We start from the raw sequence: 14,398 nt of genomic DNA, 5'->3' as shown, positions 1-14,398 counted from the left end.
GCTCTTGGAATAGAATGATAAAATTCCTCTCACAGACAGCTGTGTAGTGTAACAGCATGTGCTTAAATCACACCCCTTAAAATATCAACACCCACACATGCAAGGTTATGTCCTGTAAAGGAAGGACAGAACTAGGGTGAATCACCTATAAGCAATTTTTTGGAAAAGCAGGCTGCAAGATTCCAGTTCATTTTCCCCAGTCTGACAAAAGTATGTGAAACCACTCCCTGAAATTACCATTTGATGGCTGTACACTGCTCTACCATGGAGTGCAAGATTTTAAAAGCACTTCTGGTAGATTTATTGAAGCAGCCTCGGGAATTTAAAGCCCAAGAGCAGTGTCAAAACTTGTTTTCCCTCCCCACAAGGCACTGCAATCTTCTTCCTCAACAAACAATAACTTGAATCCTTCCTGCTATTGGAAGCAAAACATACAGTGCACATTTTCTGTAAAAAAGAGGAGCTAGTACTCAGCCAGCTCCCTTTCACCTCACCCTCCAGCCAATCCCACAGCTGGGGCTGCAGAGGTGCCAGTAAATACCAGTGCAAAAAAGCAAAAAAACAAAACAAAAACAAAAAAAAAAGCAGTGAAAACTTATGCAGCCATACTGTCAGCTACAGAAGGCAAGGAGTAGAGTAGACATCCCAGGAGATCTCGTTTGACCATCTCACGATAATTCTGTTTTACCAAGTTCCTTCAAAACATCCTTCTAAACAGAGAATTTGTTGAAATAGTCAAATTAAGCAGAAAAGAAAAAAACACAGGCACACATCTCTCCCACAATATAAGCCCATATATATATAAGGCCCTACAATCAGGACCGATGATGTGGAGGGCAAAGAGGACAGTTGCCCTGGAGCTCAGTGACTTAAAGAGGCCCCAGACTCTGAGCCACTACTGCAGCAGCAGCAGCGTCCGGAGCCCTGGGCCCTTTAAATCACCACTGGTGCTTTGGTTGTGGGAGATGTGATGCAGTTCTTTTCCACCTGAGGCCCACCGCTTCCGGGGCTCCCAGAGCCAACCCCTGCCACATTGCCCAAGGCCCAGCAAAGTCCTGTTACCAGCCTGCTTGCAATATTGTACAGAGGAAATCCATTCTCTAGCCTTCCTCCTTATTTAAATTAAAAACTAATATGCTATAAAATGCATATTAAATATTTGATATTTACAGAAAAGCAGTTGTGAAAACAATGCTGATAGCCCACTGTCAAATCTGTAGAGATATGTAACACCTTAGAGCCCATTCAGGACAGCAGATGTAAATTTGCAAAAAATGGACCTTAGCCATTTTATAAAAGCTGTGTTTATGAGATTTGCTGACGAGGCAAATGAAGGCAGAAGATATAGGAGGGACCTCAATATTCATTTTAGAGGTGACTTTTCACACTGGATCATACTTGAGGTCAGGGGAAGAGAGCACTTTCACTGAAAAGAACACAGACTCACAGTATTTTTCTATCTTCACTTTGCTGCTATCTGGGTTTGACTCTACTCTCTTGCTGATTTAGGAGAGATTAGGATTAACGGGGAAAAGTGAAAGCTGCGATCTGTGTGTTTTTACAAAGGCTGTCTCCTTCCCTGCTCAGCTTCATCTCCTATTTGATCACCTTGCAGTGAAGTCGTGCTCTCAAGCTTATTGTTGCAATTGAAGTGATGGATGAGGATTTCAGTATTTGTCTTCCCAGCACACACACCAACAGAAAGAATGTGAAATGTGAGAGTGTAAATCCTGAGCTACACACAAACACTGGAAAGAAAAAAACATAGCAAAAACACCTCACTACGCATACCTGAACAAAAGGATTTTGTTTAAAATCTAATAATATTGTGGAAAAAAATATTGCCAGAATGGCAGATCTTTATTTAAGCACAGTCTGGGATACCGTGCTGTGATACCAGTGGAAGTCTCAGGGACAAATTCAGTACCGAAGGATGACGGCAAGTTACTGTATATTATAAAGTCTGTGTAAGAAGCACAGTAACATAGCTTGGGCTGATTCAGGTGGTGTGCAAAGGAGTGACACCTCTCTGGTGTAAATCCACTGGTGTTACTATGGTGTAAAACAAGCATCAGTGGATCCTGTGGAAGTGGAGGATGCCTCAGCAAAAGCAGCTAGCTAGAAGGAATAAGATAAAGCAGGACATTGCTCTTCTTCATGCTACAGTAGTGCCCAGAAGCCTGAATAACAATCAACATCCTTCAGTAAAATTGCATATGAAGATACCTTTCCCAAAGAGCCTAATACTGAAGAACTATGAATAATAATTAACCATTATTTTATATTAAGCCTGAACCATTCTCCGACATTCCCAGAGTCACGCTCCGCTTTGGACTGAGCAGGTACAACTCAGATTGAGCTTACTGGGAGTTACATTTGCTTTACCCAGAGGCTGAAATGGATGTTCAATCGCTAAGTTGTACCAGTTCACTGCTGAACATCTGTTTTGTGATCAATTTACATTCAAAATGTAACTTACACAATCAACTGTGCTGGGAGCCTTCATGCTCAACTACTATTCACTGCTATACATCTTCCGTCCCCAGTTCAGTACACACAGAGAGAAGAGAAAGACAAATAAGGAGACAATAACAAGAAGACTGGGCTGCTTCATCTTGCTCTGGGCTATCATGAAAAACTAACACATGAGGCAGAAAAAGCTGGGCCCATAAAAACACTTGAAGCATAGCTGACCTTATATACAGACGCCAACGAAATACAGGAGACAGCATTAAGAAAATGCTGTTACGCAACTACTGAGCAAAATAATCAGGAGCTGTGAAACTACCGCTGCAAGCGCAGGGAATTACAACTAACTGGAAGGAACCTGCCATGCCCCCTCCTTTACCTGCCATGATTGCTTGGCTGCTTCCAAGTGTTTGAAGAATAAGCTGAAGCTCTCGGACTGCTGCAGCCGCCTCTTCCCCAGAGCTCATATCAGGCTCCATGACAACCTCAATCAGGCCAACACCTACCAGAAGGAGAGAGAAATGAGAGATTTCCAGCAGTAGCTTTTGATCTTGACATATTAAAGTTCAATAAGCTAAACATGACAGCCCTCCCTGGGAAAACCATGTTTTATTTAATAACTGTCAAAATAGGACTATCTAAAGAATTGTCACACTATTTTTGTTCTCCCCATCCCAATATTTAACTCAAATGTATTTAAACAGCCCCCCCCCTCTTGCGATAACACAGGGAACAGATGGAAAAACCATTCCCTTTTCCTCTGATAAAGCTCTTATGAACAGGCCACCTGATTTTCCAATTTCATTGTCACTCCTTTCAGGTGAATTCATGACATCACAGTTTTCTGAGAGCTTCCCAAAGTAAAATTTGAAAGTGGGCAGCCTAAAATTAGGCATCTAAATCCATAGTGTCAAGTATTGGAGGGGTAGCTGTGTTAGTCTGGATCTGTAACAGCAACGAAGGGTCCTGTGACACCTTATACACGAACAGAAAAGTTCTGAGCATGAGCTTTCGTGAGCACAGACTCACTGATGAAGTGAGTCTGTGCTCACGAAAGCTCATGCTCAAAACTTTTCTGTTAGTCTATAAGGTGCCACAGGACCCTTTGGTGCTGTTATATATCCATAGTGAAGCACATAACTAAACATTTCAATTTTCAGCACTAATGAGTATCTACAGCCCTCAACTTCAATGGGAGCTGGGGATGTGGACCACCACTGAAAGTCAGGCCATGCACTTATTTACCTAACTAGACATGTAGATACATGCATGTGTTCAGTGTTTGATTTGTACAAAAGAATTTAGAGCTTTATGGGGAAGTGGCCTATAAATGCTAAAAATTCAAATCTTGTTTCTGTCTCAAGCACTGACATCCCATTCGGCTTCTGCCCATATTGCTTCATTCAGAGTTTGCACTCTCTGTTTAAGCAACACTTTCAGCTGCAAGAGCATAAGTGGCTTCTTGCTGCCAGTGAATACCCCTCAACATGTTAAAAGGTCTTATTTAGAAGTTGGCTGACATACAGATTTAAGAAAATGAGCCACTAGACTTCTGACTGGCCAGTGCCATCAGCAAATGGGCCGGAAAAGATTAACATTAACCACATACGGATTTTTTTAAAACATTTGACATTAATCTTAAAAGGTTTATTGAAAGCAACAATTCAAATTCCACACCCGCCCCCCTGCCCCCAGGGGTTAGTTTTAAATATTCAGCAACAGAGGGGATAAGGAAGTGATCCAAGCCTACCAGCTCTGTTCAAGTCAATGAGGGTCTGGCCCCTTGTGTCATCGTGAAGACTCTTTCCGCTGTCTTGTTCCAACTGGATCTGCTTGATCCTCACAGTTCTGGTTACCATCTGGTTTTTCTGCCCCCCTGCATGGAAGCTGTACGAAAGACTCCCATTCACAGCAACAGGAAGTCTCTGCTGAGTGATTTGATAACCTGCCTGCATACAGAATCAGTCTGTGGTCAGAACTGTCGCTTCACCTGAACAACCATTTTAATTTCTGTTCAAAGGTGGACTGGCCCTACCCCTGCAGCCAGGCCCCTGGCCCCCTACATGCCAGCTATCTGCCCTCATCTTTCACCTCACCCCAGCATTTCCCTGTAGCTGGGACTGTCACTCCTATTCTGTCTACAGCTCTATTGCTGTTGCTTGAAAATCAGAAAAAACAGAAGGCCTGATTTCCACTAAAATCAGCCTTTGGTCACTCAGCAGACGGGGTGAAGCAGTGATCCCTCATGGAGGACTGTGGCAAGTGAACAGTCAAGTCTAGATACCTAAGTGAGGTCTTGCCAGGTCCTCCGTATCTTGCCAGGTCCTCACTCTGGCTGGACCTTGCTGCCCCACACTGGTCAGAACCCTATTGATTCTAATGGAAAAAAAAAAATCAAAAAGCTGGGGAAGCCTCGTGTTAGTGAAAACCAGGGTTTTCTAAGTTTTGCCAAAATCAACAATGCTTGGACTTGACTAGCAAGGAAGAGGGGCCCACCTGGGGTGTGGTGGCAAGAGCCAGGCTGGGTGTACAATTTGGTCCACATAAGCAGTGAAGTGTACAATTTTCTACTTTTAAGTAAGCTTGGAAGTAGAATATTAGATTTTTAATCACTAAACATCAATTTCACTATATGCACACAAACTAATGAGAAATATTTCTACCACTGATAATCAACATTTTAGATCCTCCAAGAGAGAGAAATACAGATGGAGAACTTCTTAAGACTTTGATTTCAGGATACCAACTTTATATATTTTGATATGTGATTTTATCAATCTGTGTTTTTAACCATTATATAGCATTGGCTTTTTGAACCTCAATGGTTAGTTAAGTATCTAGTGTCTGACATCACTCACAATTTCATGCAGGTGTAAAATCTATAAAAACAAAGCAAATACTTTAAAAAAAACAATATTATCCATCAAAATGATAAAAGCTGAATTGTGGCAAACCTAGTTTTAACTACTATACCAAAAATGAGACAACTGTCTCCATTCTGTAGGCTCTATATCAGGGATTCCCAAACTATGGGTCAGGATCCAAACATGGGTTGCCATTAGATTTCCTAAGGGTTGCAAGCTGGGTGGCTCTGAGCCACATGTGGCTCTTTAAGGAGCCATCTGCAGTGCCCACCACTGCCACCGCTCACACCTCTGGGTCCCAGTTCCTGCCCTGCTGCACTCAAATGGAACTCACGTTAATTGGTTTAATGGCCGATGGGAGGGATCCGGCTGTTAAGCTAAGTAAATTGAGTCCCCTTTCAGTGCAGCAGGACAAGGAACTGCCCATACTGCAGATGGGGGAAGGGAGTCGGAGAGCTGGAGGCAACCCTTTGGAGGCGGCAGCTTAGCAAAGGAGCAGCGGAGGATACCAGGCATGCTTGTGAGGTAGCTGGGGGGCATTTTGGAGCTGTGAGGGGTTTAAGCCTGGGGGAAGGGTTGAGAATGCCACAGATTTAAGCCTAAAGGCAGAAGGTGGTGGTTCGGGGATGCGATAGGTTTAAGCCTGGGGGTGGGTGAGTGGTTTGGGGCTGTGAGGGGTTTATGTATGGGGGCAGCGAAGGGCAAATCAACGATTTATAAAATATTTTTTCCCAGGGGAGAACCTCCCCCCCCATGTTTGGAATTGCCTTGGGACACAAACTCTAATTGAATTGTCAAAATGGGTCCCCATCTCAAAAAGGTTGGGAGCTGCTACTCTATATAATCTATCCACATAGCTTTTCCTTCCTCCCCTGGCTTCTCATTAAAGTGATTTTTTTTAAAAAAGCCTCAAATGGCATCTGACAGTAAACAAGAATCTCATTTCCCAACCAAAGCCCCAGTTTTAGATATAAAAATAATCCCACTGTCAAAAGACCCTAAGAGCAGGATTTATTTTATCTATTCCATTCAGTTCATTAGCTTAAATGTTGTATCTTATTATAGGGCTCCTGAGAAGACTGCCTTATTACAAAGTGCAGGCTGGGCATTTTACAGTCAGTGCACAACATTATTGATGCCAGATGCTAGGAGATCCAGAGTACTGTGTATTTAAAGCTAACAGAATGTGTTAGGTATTTTCTCGACCCAAATTTCTGTGCATATCTGACAAGAAGATGCTGTAATATAAGCTATTTGGTAGTGGCAGAACACAGAGCCTACTACATACTGCACATGCTACCTGAAAATGCATCTTCCTGTCATCCTCTCTGTCAGAACAGATGGACTAATTTTGACTTAGCTTCATTCTTTTCTGCTCATTTTTTATAAATGAGATTGATATGGTGGAGCGATTCTCACAAGGGAAGTCCAAACATTCTCTAATGTAGAGGCAGAACCATCCACAGATTAAAAGTGATTGGCAACTGGGTTTGTGATTTCTCTCTTCTTCTGGATGATGTATTAAGCCAGCTTGAAAAGCTGGCCTTGCCTTCTTTTATTTGTTTTTTTCTGCTGCTTGTTTAGAATTTCAGTTTTGCCAATTTATGGACTACTGATGATTGCAGAGCTAGCAGTGTAATCACAAGCAATGTAACTATCCAGCTATTTATACATCTTCCATCAATACTGCATGCAAGGGCCAGACCCCCATAGGGTCCGTAAGTCCCAGTTTTAAACTTCACAGAAATTCACAAACCTCTGGTTCCCTCTAGGTGCCTATATTCACTTTGTACCTAGGTTTTCAGGACAAAGTTACCAAGGCACCCACGCTGCTGCCTCCCTTTCAGGCATCCAAAATCCTACCTTGTCCCAGCACTATCCATGAACTCAGGGAAGACAGATGTTCACTTGCCTACTTGTTTGGAAGGCTCAATATGGGAGGTGTGGTCAGAGGCTGTCCACCAGATAAATTTAAAATCAGCCACCAGCACCACCCAACTTACAGCTTTTCTCCTACAGTAAGAGCCCTTATCTGGGAGGTGGGAGACTCACGTTCAATTCTGTCCTCTGCCTGAAGGCAAGATAGAATTTGAACAGGACACTCCCACCTCTCAAGAGAGTGCTCTAACCTTGAAGATACGAGATATTTTGAGGTACTCTCTCAATTTCTTCTGTTGCAGCTGTTTCACTAGGTAAAAATATATAATAGTAATTGGAGCAAGGGGATTGGTCTCCCTCCTCCCACATGGGTACTCTAACCACCAGGCTACAAAGTGTCATTTTCTATCGGGTCTCTTTAAGCATTGCAAAACCTAAGGTACTTTGTGGACACAAGCTCAAGTGCCCCACAAAGACTAATGACTTTATCCTCACAATACCTGTGCAAGTAAAGTAAATAAGCATTATGTCCCTTTCACAGCAATATAGAACTGAGGCACAGAGATAACTTGCCCAAGAACAAACACGATGTTTCTTGCAGAGATGGAAATTGAGCCCAGATCTATTGAAACCCAGCTATGCATTAACCTATCATCATCTGTCTTCCATTGAAAGAGGGGGAAAACAGAATTCTGGGTTTTTTACTATTCTTTAAAAACAAACAAACCCCCAAATCTCAAATGCCTGGACACATGTGGGAGAAAAAAGATTTTTAATTATAGCTTCAACACCCCTATACATTGGTCTGCTCACTGAGGAGCAACCTTAATTCCGTGGACCTCCAAGGACACCAACAAAAACTGTGGAGGTAAGATTTGATCATCCTAATTCTTCTTTGTCCTGCTTCAGTTTTACCAAAGTATTCAAGCATTTTCATTCAACAAACTAAACTAAAAACAAATCTACTGATTTTCCCTTTACAGGCCACTTTTATGTTGAACAACATCCAGAAGACACATACAGAGGGAAAGGACTATTAAACTATCAGGAAAGTTAAAACTGTGACTTTGTTAAAATGAAAATAAGATCCTTGAACTCTGCTGTACACTGTTAAGAAGTAAAACCAGACTCTCAACTCATTGCAACATTCGTACTTCATTTTATCAAGTGCAGCACACTTTTAAAGACAGTTTATTCCACACACAAAAGCAATCCACAGGATACAAACCTATTAAGGCACACAGCAAAGACACATTTATTAAGTTAATGCACGATTCTATCAGATTAGACGTTTTGAAAAGCAAATGTGATATTTATAGATCCTTAAATTTTGTAGCAAAAACAAAAACAAAAACGGCTCTGATGTTTATATTATAGAAATATATGGTTATTACACATTCATTTTAAAAGAAGGGTTATTATCAACCCGATTTGCTCTGACCCTAACAGACAATTAGTGCTAATACTATGAACTGAGAAAGTACAGGCACAGCAGCTCCAGCTCCCAATTCAATTATATAAAGCCACTGGAATCGTGAAGCTAAGCAAGGAGTCAACAATCAGGGCAATCATATCCAATCAGTGAGCACCAGGGTACAGCTATTTATTCATTAGGGTACAGCACAGCATCCTGTTAGTTTGGGCAGAACGCTGATTGCAAATATAAAAAGCACCTCTTCGCTACTCCCAGCCCCACTCCAGACTCATCCTTTTCTACAGCTATAGAGGGACCCAAACTAGTGCATACTTACAGGCAGGTCTGCATAGAAATAGTGTTTTCTGTCAAACAAAGACTTCTTGTTTATGCTGCAGTTGAGTGCGAGACCTGTCATCACTGCTGCTTCTACACATCTCCTGTTGAGAACCTAAAGACACGATATACAATTTCAATCAGATATTCATTATATAACAAATGCTTTTCCCATACACTGCCTTATACCAAGTGTATATTCCATTTTGCTTGCCTTCAGCAGGAGTTCTCAGTTTTCTTGTGTGGACAGCTTATATCCATCATCAGTTTGGCAGCAGGTGCAAATCTGCAAAGTTTTATATGGAAAATAAAACCATCCTATTGTCTCTGTTGTATGCTGCACAAGAAGCCAAGTAGAGTTTTAGACTTCTTCTTTTGCAAACATAACCAATATTATTGCCATCCCAAAAGCTTCAAGGAGTATAGGGGCACTGGAACAGTTTGCTCAGTAGAGGTACAAAGAGCCATTGAACCAAACTGTAAACCTTCTATATAAAATGGAAGCCCCGTCAAGCCCACACACCTACTTCTAGCCCTTACGTGTCCACATAAAACCAGCAGCTGGTCTGTACTAGCTGACTCAGGTTCATGGGGCTCGGGCAGTTTCATTGCTATATAGACTCCCAAGCCCCAGCTGGAGCCCAGATTCTAGGCCCTGGGGGTGGGAGGACCTCATAGCTCAAGCTCCAGCCCAAGCTTGGAAGCCTACAGTGATGAAACAGCACTGCAGCCTGAGCCCTATGAGCATGGGCCAGCTGTGGGTTTTCTTTACTCGATAAGTAAAAGAGTAAAGAGGCAAAGAGTTAGAGGCAAATCAGAGCAACTGATGACAGAGGTATTTGCCAAGAGATTTTATTTAAATCTCCCACGCAGGGGATTTGAGTCCGAGACCAGGGCCCCATTTCAGCAAAGCACTTAACAATATGCTTAATCCCACTAACTTCAATAAGATTTATGAGTGGATTTAAGTGGTCTGCTGAACCGAAATGAATTTCCACGTGTATAGCTACCTTGTTGAAATCAAGACCAGGGTGTAGCTAACAGCGCATAACTCTGCAGTTTATTACATAAATACCAGAATACAACAGCAGGGAGGGATGGAGTGGAGAACATACACACATTTGCATGTGTCGATTTTCAGCATTTCCTCTACACAGACCTCAGTCCTGAGAGATGCTGAATGATATCAACTGCCAGCAAGTTCTGGTGAGGTATCAGACATAAGTAAAATTGGACCTCAGTGAACTAGAGCTCCTTTTCCTCCCACTGGAAGCAGAAACAGTCTATTTATTTTTACAGCATTCTACCTTCCAGCAGCCTCATGATCCAGAGCAGAAAATACAGTTTCTATTTAAAAACATTGGGTATCAGAAAGTTCTTTGAAGCGGTTTGCAGTGTAGCGGCCATTCTTGTTTGACGAAAGTGGTGTTAGGTATGTAAAGTTGTGAACTTTTTTCCCTTGGAGTACATTCTGTGATACCCGAAGGCCTGGCTGGAGACTTTTTTGGTATATTTGGGATGGTTTACTGGCTCTGTGAAATCCAGTGTGGTGATATGTGTGTTTCTTGTTTGTAGGGTTCCCTTATGGAGGCTGATTGTGGTGTACAGGAAGTTGATGCTTTTCATTCCAGGAAGTGGAATGTTCTATAGACAGTTTGATGACTGGATGTGTGGTGGTGACTGAAGACATGGTGAAAATCTAGGAGGTTACCTGTTCAGAGGATGAAAATATCATGCATGGATCTCAAATATATTATTGGTTCCATGGTCCATTTGTCCAGAAATTTCTCCTAAATGTGGCCCATAAACAATCTGGTCATACTAATATCCATGGTTATTCCAAGTTTTGGACAAAGTACATGTTAAATTTAAAACTGTTAGGGGTCATGATAAAATAGATGAGTTTGATAAAACACAGAGTGGATAGCCAAGAGTTGCCTATTGTCTTGTTGGTATATGAGGCAGACAGCAATGCTGTCATTGAGATGGATGTTGGTGTATAGGAAGGCCACACCCATGACAGCAAGAATGGTATTGTGAGGGAGGATTTTAATGAGAAGTTTCTGGGATACATAAGTTCCATCCTGGAGGAAGCTGACTTGAGTGGTTTGAGGATGATTTCTGAGTCCTGATGTTCCTTCAGTAAAAGTGCCAAGGCCAGATATAATAGGTGTATTTGGGCTCCCTTGTTTGTGCATCTTGGGAAGCTTGGAGAAGAAGATCCCTGCGATAAGTTCATTGGGAATTAAATTGTGGAGTTTCTCAGAGTTATTTTGGGGAAGGATTTGATAGCCTTAAATCCAGTTGATAGTTATGATCGTTTTGTCTGGTGGTTGGATTTCATGGATTGTATAGCTGTTGTCTCAGTGGTGGAGCAATTTCCGTGTGTGATGTTTGTTAAAGATTTCACAGTTAAGTTTTTTCCTGAATTACTGTAATGATCAAGAATGGTTTTATCTGCTGTGGGGTGTCCAGTCAGATAAAGCTTTTCTTCTTAAAGCATATTTTTTTCTTATGCCTTTCAGTGGAGTTGTCGTACTTGTGGGCAATGTTATCATTGCTGTGAAAGAATTCTTGAGGCGAAGCTGGAGAAATAAATATCACATTTTCAACACTTTACTATAGCATAAGGTTCAGTGATGGGGCTGAAGTTCAGTGCCTTGGAGAGTAGTGATAATTCCACTCCATTAAGGGGCTCTTTTGGTAAACTGATGATTTTATGATTTTGTGTAGTGTCCAGATGGTAGGTCCTGAAGCCCTCACTTATCCTGGTGGTGAAGTTCTGTGGGTCGTGGAGTTGTAGCTTATTACATTGTTGTTTTTGTGCTGGATGGCTGCCATCAACAGGTTATTTATTTTTTTAATGGCTGATGGGAGGAAATTACACCCGGACCACTAGGAATTGGGTAAGGGTAGGAGTTTAAATTAACAGGGTCACACCTTGAGCTCTTGGGGTTGGGTGAAGGTGTGTGTGTCCCTGAAGTGTGGAAGGGATAAAGAAATTTGTGCAGATAACAAATTCTGACCTCTCAGTCCTGGTCTTCAGAAGAAACCTGCATAACATTAGCAAGAGACAAGCCTGGAGGTTAAATTCACCTCCTTGCTAAACACTAAAAATCATGGTCACAAGAGACACTCTGAATTTTTGTCTTATTTCAATAATCCATAACACACTAGGCCCTGCCTCTTTTTGTGTACCACTGCTGGGGCCTTGACAGGATCACTTTACCTTGCGTGGCCCCTTAGAATGCATGTTAAGTACTTATGCCAGAGGTTTTCAAACTTCATTGTACTGTGACCCCTTTCTGAAAACAAGTATCACTACATGACCCCAGGAAGTGGGACCGAAGCCTGAGCCCACCTGAGGCTCATGACCCCAGGCTGGAGAAATTTTGTTCCTCTTCATTGTACAACAGACTCCTAAAAGTAAGTAACTCACACTGTGGCTCTGTACAGCGTATGTGAGTTGCTTCATGATTTCATTTATACAAATAGTATAAAATTGCAAAGAATCTTACCAGCTGCGCCAAGAAAGATACCAGTGAAAATGTTACATTTTGCCAGATGTGAGAATCTTATTTACATGGTTCTTGCATGTCGGTATTGTGAGTGATAGATGTGTGAGATATATCGGCATTGCAAACTTATGCTGTATTTCTGAGTGACACCTCAAGATAAAGATTCTCAGCCCCCACTCCGAGCAGGGGCAGGGTCTCCTGTGGCTGTCCACAGCTTCCTGCTGATCTGGTTTGGGGCAGAAGAGTGACAGGCAGGGGGGAGAGTCTTCTGTGTCTTCCCGCAGCTGCCCACCTGGCTCTTACTGTGGCCAGACTGCAGCTCTGAGTCCTCCCCATGCCACCCACCCCAGGCTGCAGCCAGGTTGCTGAATGCTGTGCTGGCAGCTGTGGGGAGCCTTGGTCGCTCCACCTACTTTGGGGGAGGGGCATGAGCAACCCCCACCCAGTATCCCTGCCTCCCCCGATCCCCAGTGCAGGGCAGGTGGAGATACCTGCGCTCCCCACAACTGCCAGTGCAGCTAACCGCAACTCCAACCAGGGCATGGGAAGGGGGCAGACAGTGGGCTCAGAGCTAATCAAGACATAGGAAGAACCAAGGGCGCAGCTGTAGGGAGCTGAAGCAGACCCTCCACCTGCGCTGGGTGGCAGGGGTGGAGGGACTGACCGTGGAAGCAGGGCATTCCACAGTCGGTGTCCTTGCCCCTAGGCCTTTACCCACCACAGGTGGAATATCCATAGCAGTGTTCTTCACAGCTGTCTGCCCTGTCAGACCCGTGTGGATATAAAATTTCTATTTGCATCCATGCTATCTGCAAAAATCTGTGGATGCTGATATCTGTGGCTATAAAGCAGATGTCCATGAACTTGCAGGGCTCTATGCATTACCTTCGTTTTGACTTCAATCCTCCTGCTCATCTCTGTATCAACTTTTCTACAAACTAAAGCTCTGAACAAAGGGCTAAATGACTAGAGTTTTGGATGTTTTCCAGAGGGACACTCAGGCCAACAAACACACCAATGAAGCTAAGAACCTGAACCATAGACTCCGAAGTATCTGTATCTGATTACTTTGCCATTTAACAACTCACTGTCCCTATCTTTCTAATAAACCTTTAGTTTTATATACTAAAGGATTGGCTGGCAGAGTGGTAGTTTGGGTAAGATCCAAAGTAATATTGAACTGGGAACGTGGCTGGCCTTCTGGGGTTCAGAAGAACATTATGTATAGTGAGTGGAGTTTTTAAATAAATCCTCACCTTACTGGACCTATGTGCTAATCAGGAGTCAGAGAACTGGAATACAATAAAGGAAGCGGTATGATTTTTTTTCAGCTTACTGATAACCAGGATGGTGGATCGGGAGAACAGTTCACGACTAGTTGGGGAGTCAAAATTCAGTGTAAATCACCAGTTTGGGGAGAATCTGCCATCCTTTTGCAGTCTGCCCTGACCCTGGCATTTTCAGTGAGGAATGCCTTAGGTGCCCGGGTCTAAGACACAAACATTTAAATTGACTGTAATAATCAGGATCTCTCAACACAGGAATTTTATGAGCAGAAAAAAATTAATTACTGTTCCCCACCCCCCAAAAAAAGAAAGAATAGAAACCGCAGAGATTTATTTTTGTGTTACTTTCTTTGCAATTGAGAAAACAAAGCTCTACTGCAATGGTATCAAACTCCTTAACACAAATAAAAAAATATATATTTTTTTTCTGTCAAAAGAATAAAAGGAATTGCATGTTTACAGCACTTAACTAGAGTACTATTATGTCCTTATCATAACAGCATGCTTCTGGCTTGGCTATCTTGTCTGCTGAGCCTTATTTATAAAAGGTTTGGAGAAAAAAGGAAATAGAGCACAGTATACAAATAATTTCCAATTTAAATGTTGATGAGCAGCAAAATGGACTCAATTAGT

At 42.5% G+C, this 14,398-nt stretch overlaps 1 protein-coding gene across 3 annotated transcripts in view; it reads right to left on the bottom strand.

The window, feature by feature from the left end:
• Positions 1-14,398, bottom strand: part of GATB (glutamyl-tRNA amidotransferase subunit B) — a 66,961-nt gene that overhangs the window by 33,611 nt on the left and 18,952 nt on the right. For all 3 annotated transcript variants that reach the window (XM_074993181.1, XM_074993179.1, XM_074993182.1), the window contains exons 3-5: positions 8,963-9,076; positions 4,220-4,418; positions 2,849-2,971 (exon numbers count right to left, since the gene is read on the bottom strand). In XM_074993181.1, the coding sequence (XP_074849282.1) occupies positions 2,849-2,971; positions 4,220-4,418; positions 8,963-9,076 (436 nt within the window). The remainder of the gene's footprint in view (positions 1-2,848; positions 2,972-4,219; positions 4,419-8,962; positions 9,077-14,398) is intronic.

The sequence above is a fragment of the Carettochelys insculpta genome, chromosome 4 (assembly GCF_033958435.1).
Source record: "Carettochelys insculpta isolate YL-2023 chromosome 4, ASM3395843v1, whole genome shotgun sequence".
Taxonomy (NCBI): Eukaryota; Metazoa; Chordata; order Testudines; family Carettochelyidae; genus Carettochelys; species Carettochelys insculpta.
The sequence above is the reverse complement of the archived record's forward strand: the minus strand, read 5'-3'. Positions and strand labels throughout refer to the sequence as shown.